The sequence below is a fragment of the Trachemys scripta genome, chromosome 7, assembly GCF_013100865.1.
Source record: "Trachemys scripta elegans isolate TJP31775 chromosome 7, CAS_Tse_1.0, whole genome shotgun sequence".
NCBI lineage: Eukaryota > Metazoa > Chordata > Testudines > Emydidae > Trachemys > Trachemys scripta.
The window spans coordinates 23526254-23539063 of NC_048304.1; the positions used below are offsets into that span (position 1 = coordinate 23526254).

General features: G+C 54.6%; 1 protein-coding gene across 1 annotated transcript; it reads left to right on the forward strand.

Annotated features, from left to right (window-relative positions):
• Positions 1-11077: 11077 nt before the first annotated feature.
• On the forward strand, positions 11078-12783 carry LOC117879948 (histone H1.10). The gene has a single exon (XM_034775536.1). It carries the CDS (start codon positions 11274-11276, stop codon positions 11925-11927), a length of 654 nt encoding a protein of 217 aa, XP_034631427.1. The 5' UTR covers positions 11078-11273; the 3' UTR covers positions 11928-12783.
• Positions 12784-12810: the final 27 nt, after the last annotated feature.

Below are 12810 nucleotides of genomic sequence, written 5' to 3' on the forward strand. Positions count from 1 at the left end.
TCGATCAAGTTATTTTTCAAATAACTCAGGAGCCCCCTTATGTGGGTCTCTCCTTAGTCTCAAATTATATTCTATTGTCTCATTTAAAGGCTGAGGGAATTTCAACCTCCCTGAACCTCATTGTACACTGTGATTGGTCATAGATTTTAAGTCCAGAAGGCACCAAAGAGAGCTTTCAATAATGCTTCCCTGTTTGATTTATTATCTGTATTGTAACAGCATCTGCCAGCTTCTTAGGATCAGGGTTTTGTTGTGCTAGGTGCTGTACAAATATAGGAAGACTTAATCACTGTCCTGAGCAGCATGGGAGCAAGCTCATTCAGCCCCTCTCATGCACTTGAATAGTATTTGATATTGCTTCTAGTCTAAAGAAACAAGCCTCTTCTGCAGTTCAGCTAGTGTGGAGAAAAGGGCAGCAACTGGCACACCCAAACCACCACCTGCCTCTATTCTGTTTCCTGATGCCTCAGTCCCTAGTAAACCAAGTTCAGGTCTGCACTCAGGACACTTATTTCACCATGTGCAGTTTAACGTTTGATTGAGTACCTTGTTGTTTGGATGGGGATGCACTCAAATGTTGGATCATGGGTGGGGGAGTTGATCAATAGCCAGACCTCCCAGGCCTGCTTCATTTGTGAGCAACCAGCGCAACAGTGACATACGTTAGGTGAAGTGAATGATTTATAGATCTGGAGCAAAAATCTCTACTTTATTTGCCCAATGCTGCGGAGATTTGCTGTTGGCCTTGAGTTAGAAACCAACACTGAAAAGAATCAGACTATGTGGAAAGCTCCAACGTCCAACAAATGTATGAGAGAATTTCTAGGGATCATCACCCATGTGTGTCAGCCTAGAAAGAAGGGATGCTTTTGAGTTTGGGGAGGGGGGCAAGTTTGGTTTAAGTACAGGTACACGTAATTAGGTTTTCTGAAGAAGAGGATTGGTGAGGAGGGAAATGATTCTGATCTCAGCTCTAATATGGGGAACAAAGTTACTAACTCTCCATTAAGCTGCTGTCCACACTAGGGTTGTCTCTGGGCTAGCCCCAGTGTTTTGTAAGAACAGCTGCTGTTAGCAGCCATCTAGCACTGTTTCTGTAGTATAGCTGTGTTATGCTTTAAACCCCATTCAGGACACAAAGGTCAGTGAAGCTGTGCCTGCTAACTGTTACTAAGATTTTCAGCTCTAGTGTGAATCCTAAAGTGCCGATCTACAAACGGCCGACAAAATAGGATGTGGAACTGACTAGCAATACAGTTTTAATCCACAAAAACAACAAGGAGTCTGGTGGCACCTTAAAGACTAACAGATTTATTTGGGCATAAGCTTTTGTGGGTAAAAAACCCACTTCTTCAGATTCTTCTCCTTGTTTTTGTGGATACAGACTAACACGGCTACCCCCTGATACGTGACACCATGCAAGGCACTGAGTTTTAATCCAGTTTGCCTGGCTGCTGAGGACAGGGCCTATAAGGGTATGTTTACACTGCAGCTGGAAGTGAGCCTCCCAGCCCATGTCAACAGGCTTGAGCTGGCACACTAATAATAGCCGTGTGTGGACATTGTAGCTCCAGCAGAGACTTGGGTTAGCCACCTGAGCTTCGACCGATGGGGTCAGGTGGGCCAGCAAACCTGAGCTGCTTCCTTCATCACAACATCCATCCTGCTCTTTCTAGTGTGATAACTCAAGCCGAGCTAGTGCAAGTCTGTGTACCCGGGCTCACTTCCCACTGCAGTTTAGGCCTAGCCTGAGCGTTTGTGTACGCCAGACTTTATATTATTCACTGCCCATGAGTATGCCAGCTGGAGAATGTGACCAGCTGATGGGTTGAATGGGCTGCATTGGGTCCCTAGCTCTATGCGCATCCTTTGCTTATGAAAGAGCAACTCTAAATCTTACTGTGTTGGCGTTTGCTGCCAGGGCTGCCATTCTTGTGATTTTCACGAAAGTCTTGCAATAGAGTTTTTCTTAAAGCCTTAGGTCCGGAGTGATGCAGTTAATGTGAGAATCTCTTACATTGAAACACCACATGTTTCTAACCCTCGTGGTGGTGAGGGCAAGCCTGGAAATGTGGCTCAGTGTAGCCCAGTGGCTGGGTGAGCTGGCGATGGCACTATGGGGGTAGGCATTCCTGCCCTTTCAGCACCCTCAGCCCACTGTGGTGAGCATCGCGCCCGTGGGAGTGCCGGTGTGTTTGCCACACTGGTGTTAAGGAAGGTTTTCAGTAGAGTTAAGCTAGCTCAATTGAGCTAACTCTATTGGAAAACAAAAACACACAATTTTTTCCGTAGGCCAGACAGGGCTGTGGAAGGTGGTCATTAGACTGAGCTGGATAACAGGATCTAGCACCACACCTTTAAATCTGTGTGTGTGGCTGGGCAGTGGTGGTCCTTCACTATCGTATTGTGGTGTCTCCTAAGGTGGCTGAACACACCCTGTCCTAGCCCTCTAAAGACACGAACACTGAGTCAGCTCTGGGGGAGGGAATTGCTGGTCGCTGTAGGGGTGGGAAGTGGGCCTAAGTGCTGCTCCTGGGCCCAAGGGGGAAGGGGTGGGCAGGAATTGCAGCTTGACCCTTTAACTATAAAACTCCACCGCACCCCCCGGGTGAATTCACTCCCCTGAGGAGATGAGGGCAGGGCTCCGGGCTGCTCTGGAGATAGATGGGTGACCCAATGCCGGATCGTAGTCCTGGCATGGGCCCTGTCTGCCCTTCGCAGCTCCAGAGAAGAGTCTCTCCAGCATCCCACTGCTCCCTCCCTGAGCCAGCTGGGTCCCTGCATGGTGGAGGAGCAGGGTGCTCTGGCACCATGGGAATAGGCATTCCTGCCCTTTATGCACCCTCAGCCCACTGTGGTGAGCTGACATGTTTCCATTGCTGCTGCTGCCGTTCCCCTCCATTCTCTGCGCTGAGGCTTCCCAGCTCGCGCACCGCCTCATGCATAGTCATGAGTAAAGTGCCCTACCTCCATGGAGATGGTGACGTCACAATGCCTGGGGCCCCAGGTGGCCAATGCACAACATTCCAGCCTCATCGGGGGTTTCAGTGTCAGCGGAGGGACATGGGAACGAGGGCCGGCTCTAACTTTTTTGCCGCCCCAAGCAAAAAAAAAGTGCTGCCCCGCCGAAACACCCCCCGAGCGCCGCCCCGCCGAAACACCGCCCCCCCCGGCCCCCCCCCCGCCCCGCCGAAACACCCCCCCCAGTGCCGCGCCGCCGAAACACACACCCCAGCGCCACGTCGCCGAAACACCCCCCGAGCGCCGCGCCACGCTGCCGAAACAAAAACAACCCATCCCCCTCAAGCACTGCCCTGCTAAACCAAAAAAAAAAAAAAAAAAAAACCGAGCACCCCCCGCCACCCCAAGATTGGCTGCCCTTTACAAGGTGCCGCCCCAAGCACGTGATTGGTCGGCTGGTGCCTGGAGCCGGCCCTGACAGGAACCCCCTGATGGGCCTGGGCACAGCCACAAGGCTATTCCCCAGCTCAGCACTGAGTGACTGACTCAGAGCAGCTGGGTATCTGGAGAAGGGAGTTTTTCGGCTCTCCCAGGGCAGAAGGGAGACTCCCGCCTGAGACAAATAGCTTTTGCCGGCTATGTTAAGCTGTAGGGAGCGCACTAGATGATATTTATACCGGCTCAAAGGGATTTTCAAATGGCTATTTAAGTCTCTTGGCCTCCTGGGAGGTGGGTAGATATCATAGCCCCATTTTACAGATGGGGAACTTGAGGCACAGAGAAGTTGAGTGACTTGCCCACGCAGAGTTAGCAGCAGAGCTCAGAAATACACTGAGCAGGCCTGCCTCCCAGGCCCCTGCTCTAACTAGACCATTGACATCTGATGATGGCTGCACCTTTTCCTCTGGGTGCTACCATTTGATACTTTGGGTGGGTGAAGCCCAAGAAATTCACAGTGAACTCAACTCGCAACCTGCATCACAACATCCGTGGTGCAGGGATTGGAAGCTAGTGCTCCTGAACTCCATCACCTGAGTAGCAGTAACAGGAAGGGATCAGCCATCTGGTGAAGTAGCTGGCTCAAAAGAGCCCTTGGCTCTGGGAACCTGTTCCTAGAGTGCAGGGCTGAGAGAGATTCACATATTTCCATCCTTTGCACCAGGACTGCAGGCTTTTCTTGCAGGCAGCATCCTATTGCCCTGTCTGTGGGACTCAAACTCCATGCCTGGGTTCAGTCTGATGGAATCCAGTGTGACTCTTTCAGGCTGGGACTTTGATGTAAACCTTCCAGCCAGTCCCTCCCAATTAGCTTATCTCCTCTATCCTTTTCTTTGGCATGAAGCAGACGCTTGAGCTGCCGCCACACTGATATTGTTTAGGGTACTGTCCAACTAGCCAGCCAATTATTTGTATTCCAATAGTGCCTAGATGCCCCAGCTGAGATCAGGGCTCTATTGTGTTAGGCACTGCACACACACATAAATACAATCCCTGTCCCAAAGCGCTAGCTCAGCAGACAAGCTGGAAAAAGGAAGGCTTATGATTGCAAGGGGGGGGGGGGACACTGAAGTATAGAGAAGTTAAGGTCCAGATCTACAAAATGACATACTTAGGTACCTAGCAAATCACTGGTACAACAATGGGATCCACAAACCCTGAGTTAGGCACCTGGGCTCCCTATACAATGAAAGGGAAGAGACAAATTGCTTAGAAGATGAGCCACACAACCAGCATGCTAGGTGGGGGCTGCCTAAATTAGCCACTGGGACATGCTGACAAGAGGGGTGTGTCCTAAACTCTGTCCCTCACAGAGTCTTCTCTTCTGCTCTTAAGTCAAGTCCAGGCTGAAGGAGGAGTCTGTTTTTGCTTGTGAATCACAACCAGAACCGCTCTCCTGGCATGAGAGGGCTTCAGTACCTTAGCCATTTGTTGAGAGGCACCGCTCTCATTCATAGGTGCTGGAACTGGGGTGCTGGGGATACTGCTGCACCTGCTGGCTTGAAGTGGTTTCTATCATACACAGGGTTTACAGTTTGGTTCAATGGTTCTCAGCCAGGGCCAGCTTGGGGGCGGCACCTTGTAAGGGGTGGCCAATCTTGGACCGGGGGGGGGGGGGGGGGGCCGGGGGGGGGGGGGGTGTTTCGGCGGGGCGGCGCTTGGGGGGGGGTTTCGGCGGCTCGGCGCTCTTTTTTTTTTTTTTTTGCTTGGAGGCGGCAAAAAAGTTAGAGTCGGCCCTGTTCTCAGCACCCCCTACTATACACATTGTTCCAGCACCCTTGGTCTCGCTCCACACAAAGTCGCAGGGGGAGGAAGATCATTCTTATAACTTTTATCTCAGTGATTAGGGTACTCACATGCGATGTGGGAAACCCTCAGTTCAGATCCCACTGCTGCCTGATGTGAATGGATCTCCCACCTCTCAGGTGAGTGCACTGGACTATGGAGGGATTCTCATGCTTTCTCTGGCGCAATTAATATTTAATTATTCAATTAATTTATTTAATTAGAGTGGAACAACTTCAATTGTAGAGATAGAGGGAGACAAACATCAGACTATTCCATAGCCCAGGGGCTAGGGTACTCACGTGAAATCTGGCGTAGCCCCATTCAAATCTCTTCTCATCTGGCAGAGTGGGACTTGAACCTGGGGCTGGGGGAGTCTCTTACAAACTGGGTGAGTGCCCAAACCACTGGTGCACAAGTTATAAGGGAGGTCATTGCCTTGTCTCCCCACACTTATGGCTGTGTGGAGTGAGGTGGCCTCTTAGCATGCCTACTGGTGGCTCAGGCCCCACAAGCAAGTTAGGTGCACCTCTGACAGTCTTCCCCGGTTTGTGGCCGCTAGGTATCCAGATGCCTGGAGGGAGGCAGCAGCGCACATCCCCAGATGCAGCAAGATACCTGCCGAGAGACCATTTACAGTGGAAAGGTAGGTGCCTCTAGGGGTGGGTGTCGGCCATGTGGGGGTTTGTGGAGTGCAGTAGTGTCTAAAATGGGGACTTAGGCACCTATGTCCCTTTGTGGATCTGGACCTAAGTAACTTGCATTCAGCAGGTCGGTGGCAGAGTCAGGAACTGAACCCAGATCTGAGTCCCAGTCTAAAGCCTTAACTGCAAAACCATCATTCTTCTCTTGAGGCCATTGATCATTTATTATTGTTGATGCAACATGGCCAGAGTAAGCGAGGTTCTGCTAATTTCAGTTCTGGCTCCCATCTCAGGTTACTAGTGCCCATACAGAATGACTGCTTAGCAAAACATAGAAGAAAAAGGGGACAAGCCAGTACTGCTCTGTCCCTACTGCTACAGCCATGAACAGTGGGCAGTGTTAGCAGAGACCAGCCTCTGGCATTTTTACTTCCATGTCCTCTAACCGGCACAGGGTATAGCTAGATAACAGGATGATAAATGCTTTCAGCCAAGCCCTGTGGGCCACAGGTGCCTGGGGCTGGCTCTTCACTTGGATAACCCCATAATTAAGGACAAATCTAAATCTAAATCGACTTGCTAAGAGTCCCCATAGTCAATTCCATTGTTATTGAGAGTCTGTGCTAACTGCTGTTTGGGAGCATTGAAGTGGGAGCTGGATTTACTGATTGATAAAGCATTTCTTTCCCACTTTCTAGCTGGGATCAAAGGGTAGTTGAGGGGCCTGGTGTGGTGTGGCTTGGGAGCCGAAGTCTGGGTGTGTATACAGGATACAGCTGTGCTGCCTTCAGCTGATAATTGTGGTTTTGGCACATGCCCATTTTTAAGTGTCTCCATCTCTGCTGGGCTGTGGTGGAGGAGAGCTTATTAAATGCACAGTTTCCCCATACATGAAAGAAACGGATTGACAGCTCAGGAGGTTGAGTCAGCGGTAGCACTAGAATCTGGGAACGGACATTGCAGTGTCTTGGTACTTCACGACCCATTTTCCTGGTCTCTCTGAAAAAAGTGATCTTTATACATGCAAGGCATGGCGACAGAGATGCTGCCTGCTGTAGAACCGTGGTTTCTGCCACAGTCAGAGATAATGCACCCAATCCTGCAAGATGCAGAACCCATTTATTTCAATGCAGGCAGGACTGGGGGACAGTGACTAATAAGAGCTGAGTGCTGTCACACAGGATGCGTTTGAAAATAGCCATTACAAATGTCGGAACAATCGGATGTGATCTCCCCCTGGATTGTCAGGAGTTGAAGGTTGGGTCCTAGATCACGGGAAATGTCATTTCTCCCAGATTTGCAGTGAGGTCTGAGATTTGTTCTGTGATTGTAATGTAAGAACATTCTGACAAGCTATGTTAGTTATTGGAGCTGAGTTATTAGTAATACTTTGCTTTTCTTTAGTGCCCCCCCCCCCCCACTAGAAACTGTCAAAGTATGTTATGGACATGTAGTAATAATATTTAACTCCTCCATAGCAGTTTTCAAGAGGCGATCTCCAAGTGCTTTACATCCTTATCCCTATTTTACAGATAGGGAAACTAAGGCAAAAGGAGGTGAAATGGCTTGACCAAGGTCACCCAACAAACCAGTGGCAGAGGTGTTCTGAATCCCAGCTCCATGTGCTAGCCACGCTGCCTCCCTTGTATGTATGACTTCAATCACCAATGAACTATTTTTAATCCCTAGTGTACAAACAGGGAAACTGAGGCATGGAGGGTAAGGATCAGATTTTCAGAGACGGTGAGCACCATAGCTATATGGAGTCAATGGGAGCTGCAGCTTCTGAGATGCAAGTTGAGTACCTAGAAATCAAGGCACTCAAAGGCTGCTTTGAAACGTTGGCCTGTATGTGTTGACCCCGTAATTTTCAGAGGGATATGACTCAGCTAGATAAACTCTGTCAGGGATGGAACTTGATATACAAGAGCTTTATTGATGCTCACCAGTTCCCAGGGCTGCCACCAGGCTTAATTCATTAGTGTTTGTAAAGGAAGAGATCCTGCACTGATTGGCTAGAGATGTATTTAGCATTATTAGCCCAGTAACAGATCGCTTAGGGACATTTCCCACTAGCTTACTTTTGCCTTTTCTTCCCTGTATTTCTTCAGCCATGTCTGAGAGGGGGACCTAAGAAGACCTGGTGCCAAGGGGCACAGGCTGTGAGGTGGCCCTTCTCTAATGCCTCTGCCCAGAGGGCATACACATCTCCGACATAAAGGAGGGGGGCGAGAAAGGGACCTCAGCTCTCACACAGAAACTCACAAGCTGTCCCCCACAAGCTCTGTCAGATTAAGCACAGATTACCCCTAAACTGTTGTGGGATGCAGGGCTCAACAAAACTTTGATTTATCCGGAGACAAGTAAAGGGAGGAGGTAGGGAGGCCAGCAGGGGCTGGGCCTGACTGCTCTCCTGCTTCACTTTGGGACAGTACCATTCTGTGTATGATGGGGCATCAGCTGAGACCCAATGCATCATACAGTAGTGTGCTACATTCAGTCACAGAGAGAACAAAGGCAGGACGGCAGCACATACAGCAGACCAAGCCCTGAGATAGCTGAGTCCATCAGAGAATTATCATTTGCTATGGAAAGAGAGCAAGGGAAAGTGCAATGGGAACTACGGGAAAGAAGGGTGGGTGTAACGGAAAAGATGGAGGAGGGGGTGTTTCTGTGCACACAGGGGAGTAGAGCAGAGGTGAGGCAGGTGGTGGGTGGCTGTCCCCCGACAGCAGAGAAGGGAGCACAGATCGGTGGTGGGGCAGATGGGGAGGGAAGGTGTGGGGGGTTAGATGGGAAGACGGTAGAAGGGAGTGGGGAAGGCGGTGGGACAGATTGGAATGGTTGGGGGGGCAAACATGACGGAGGTATAAGGGAGTGGGGGAGGCAGTGTGAGGAGCTGACAGGAAGGGGGGTTAAAAGGAAGAGGATGTGGGGGCAGAGGGGCAAGGGAGTGGAGGAGATAGTGGCGCAGATGGAGGCGATGTGGGGGGGCAGATGGGAAGGGAATGGAGGAGGCGGTGGGGCAGATGGGAAGTGGGGTGGAAGGGAGACCGGGTAGAAGAGAGTGGGGGAGGTGGTGGGGCAGACAGGAAGAGGGACTGGAATGTGAAAATGTGAAAAATCGGGACAGGGGATTGGGGGTAATAGGAGCCTATATAAGAAAAAGACCCCAAAATTGGTACTGGCCCTATAAAATCGGGACGTCTGGTCACTGTGAGGGGGAGGGGGCAGACAGGAAGAGGGAGTGGAAGGGAGAAGGCGTCGGGGCAGATTCGGGGGCAGCCGGGAATGGGACATGGGGGAGGCGGCAGTACAGGGGTAGAGGGGAAGGGCGTGGGGCGGTACTGTGGGGGATAGACAGGAAGGCGGAAGGGAGTGGGGAGAGGGGCTGCAGGGATTCTCAGGATTTGTCCCGCCGCCGGAGTGAGTGGCGGACTTTGGGGGACGGGACGCTGCTCCTCTCATGTAAGGGGATCTGGGGGTGCAGCTGAGGAGCGAGGGAAGCAGGTTTCCCTTGGCCCCGAAGCGGGGCTGACAGGACTGGCGTTCCGGCGGGCCTTCCCCCCCAGTTTGGCGGCGGCCGAGGGGAATCGCCGCTTTCCCCACACACTGCTCTGTGCCGCTGTAACTCCGCAGCGCCCCCTCCCCCGCGCTGCCCCCGAGCACGCACCGACGCCCACCTGTAGGGGCGGCGGGCGGGGAACCCAGCGGTAGCCTCCCACTGCGCTCCCCTCGTGGCATGGGGGCATCGCTCAGCGGCGCGCTCCGGTCACCGCATCGTCCCCTGCCCAGGTGGCTCGGGGGCGGGCTTGGGCGGCGGGGGCAGCCTGCAAAGAGCCGCCCGCCGCGCTGCAGACGCGCCCCTTTCTGCGGGTGAGGCGGCGGCCAGTGCCAGTGATGTTCTGCCCTCCCACGGCCCTAGCCCTCTACATCACCCCGGCCCCGCGCCCCCGCCCGGCCCCAGGCGGAGAGAGGCGGGGGTGCACCAGGGCCTGATGCCCCCGGCGGGGGACTGGCTCTGGCTGGAGATGCAGGGTCAGTGCCCCTCTCCCCAGGACAGAAGAGGAGGCGTGGCCCCCTCTCAAGGTGACCCAGGCAGCAGCGATCTGGCGAGGAGATTTAGATATATGGGGGGGGGAGGGACGATCTTTCGTGCGGTATCCCCCTTGCCACTGCAGCGCCATAGGGGAGCCCGCAGCCACGCTCTGTGCCGGGAAGGGAGCTGGCGGGGCGGGGGGGGGGGCAACCATGTACGTCGCACCTTCCAGTGGGCACGGGGCAGCAGTGCACAGACACCCGTGCGAGGGGCACGATGTGTGTATGGGGAGGGGTTAACCCCTCTTTCCTGAGCGACACGCCTGAGAGCTCCCCCTCTTTCCGCAAGCCCCCAACGATACAACCCCCTCGCTGTACCCCCCCCCCCGAGATTATCTGGGACGCAGCCCGCAGCCATGCACACGCACCCCACCCTATAGCGATGATCGAGGGCTCCTGCCCCCCGAACCCCTGTATTTTAATATAGGTACAAGCAGCGCCTGTGGGGGGGGGGGACGGGACGGAAATCTAACCACCCCAGACACAAACTGGGTGACTCCGCTCAACCGCCCGGTGGGGTCCTTCTAGCAGCGGGGTCCCTGCCACGGAGACCCCGGCTTCGCAGAGCCTCGGCCCCTCCATATCGGGCGGGGACCCCCCTGGAAGCGTCTTGCTTGCTCCGTGCTGCTGCTGCCGACCACGTGAGGGCGTCCAGTGTGTTAGTTACAACAAATTATCCCCGGGACAGCAAAGCCGCCGGGGACCGCCGCCACCCGCAGAGGGGACCCAGCCCAAGAACCCCCTCTTTGCTGCCTGGCCTGTGGGATTGTGCGGCCGGATAAGTCCGCCTGGGAGGCCCAGACCCCCCTATTCGGGGCGCCCCCCTCCTCTGTCTCTCCCCAGCATAGGGTGTGCTCTTTAAATCGCTTCTCTGGGACCTTTCTCGGGCCCAGAGAGCCCCGGCTGCAGGGCAGCGGGGTCAGGCACCGTCAGGGGCAGGGTTTTGTGGGGCCGTCTCGGCGCTGGGGTGTCGGACCTGGGAGTTAGGGCCTCGCAAAGGGGCTCCAAGAAGCACAAGTTGGAGCTGGCCCTGGCCCAGGCTGTTGTTGTTCTCAACGTGGTCCGCTCATTGTGCATATAAAGGGCTGCCTCGGAGCCCGCCCAGGCAGGCAGGCGGATTGCATCTCTGAGTGAGAGCGGAGCGAGCAGCCCCTGGTGCTTCCCCCCCTGAAGCCGGCGCCGGCGAGCAGACAGCCAGCTAGCTCGGGGCAGCCCCAAGTCCGTGTACCGATTTGCTGCGACATCGATCGGCCTCTTTTCCTTGCAGTCTGCGCAGTCCCGGCCAGCATGTCGGTGGAGTTGGAAGAAGCCGACCTGCCTTTGACTGAAGCGGAGGAAGCGCCCCTAGCCCCGGAGAAGAAAGGTGGCGCCAAAAAAGCTAAGGGCGGGGGCTCGTCCCTGTCTCCCTCCAAAAAGAAGAAAAACAACAAGAAGAAGAACCAGCCGGGCAAGTACAGCCAGCTGGTGGTGGAGACGATTCGGAAGCTGGGCGAGCGCAACGGCTCCTCGCTAGCCAAGATCTACAATGAGGCCAAGAAGGTGTCGTGGTTCGACCAGCAGAACGGGCGGACCTACCTGAAATACTCCATCAAGGCGCTGGTGCAGAACGACACCCTGCTCCAGGTCAAGGGCACCGGCGCCAACGGCTCCTTCAAGCTCAACAGGAAGAAGCTGGAAGGGGGCAGCGAGGGGAGCGCTGGCAGCAGCGCCCCGAAGTCCCACAAGAAGGCTGCAGCCTCCACCTCCCGGAGGGCGGACAAGAAACCGGCCTCCAAGAGCAAGAAGCCCGAGAAGAAATCTCACAAGAAAGGCGCCAGCAGCGCAGCCGCCAGGAAAGACAAGGGCAAAGCCAAGAAGGCTACCAAGAAAGCCGCCTCCCCGGGGGGCAAAAAGGTCAAGAAGTCTGCAAAGCCCAAGGCGCTGAAGAGCAGGAAGGCATGAGGGAGGGGGCAGGGCGCCCCCATCGCCCCACCACGCTGGGGCGGGGAGAGAGAACATTTCCCCCCACCCTTCACCCCCTCTCCAGCTCCCCAGCCATCCGGGGCTTTGAGCCCTAAGACAGACTCTGCTCTGAGGACAGACCCAGGTTATCCGCGTTGTATTTGTATTGCTGGCCTCGCTCTGTAGCCGTCGCCGCGGGCAGGGAAACGGGGGTCAGGGCTGCCCCAGCCTCGCAGCCCATCCCCCTTGTTTTCTTACTTGGCAGCGCCCAACCCCCACCCGCGAAGGTTTCTGTTCGCCCCCGCCGCAGCCCCATATTTACAGGGCTAGGTCCCGCCCCCCTTAGTTTCCATAGTAGCTATTTTTCATAAGCCTCTTCGCTTTTATGTTCCCTGCTCCACCCCCGGTAGGGGGCGATGCCACGTGGGTCCCACAGGTCCCGGCACTGGTGCACTGTAGCGGGGGATGGTGTTTTTTTGGCCTACTTTAGAATTTTTCGAACAGTGACCACGCCCTCTATTGGTTCTCGCCCTGGCGCCATGGAAACGGCCAGTTAGGCGCCAGTTCGTTCTAATGGCGCCTGGGTACCTCTTAAAGGGCACCTCCCCCCCGTTCGGTGAGCCGCAGCCTGGCCTGCGGGCAGTGCCTGGGGTGCTGTGTGCGGGACCAAGCGTCGTTAGCAGCAGCGGGGCTGCCGCAGCCTTGCGAGTCTTGTACCCTGGTGCGGGGTGACGCTGGTTGTGCGCGTCCTGGGGAAGGTGGGGCGGCCCTCCGCCCTCTAGCGCTTGTACCACGTGTTCAGGATTCAGAGTCAATGGCCTTTTTTGTTGTTGGTCAATAAATTGTTTAAACCTTTGACTTGTTTTCTCCGTGTGTGCGGGGG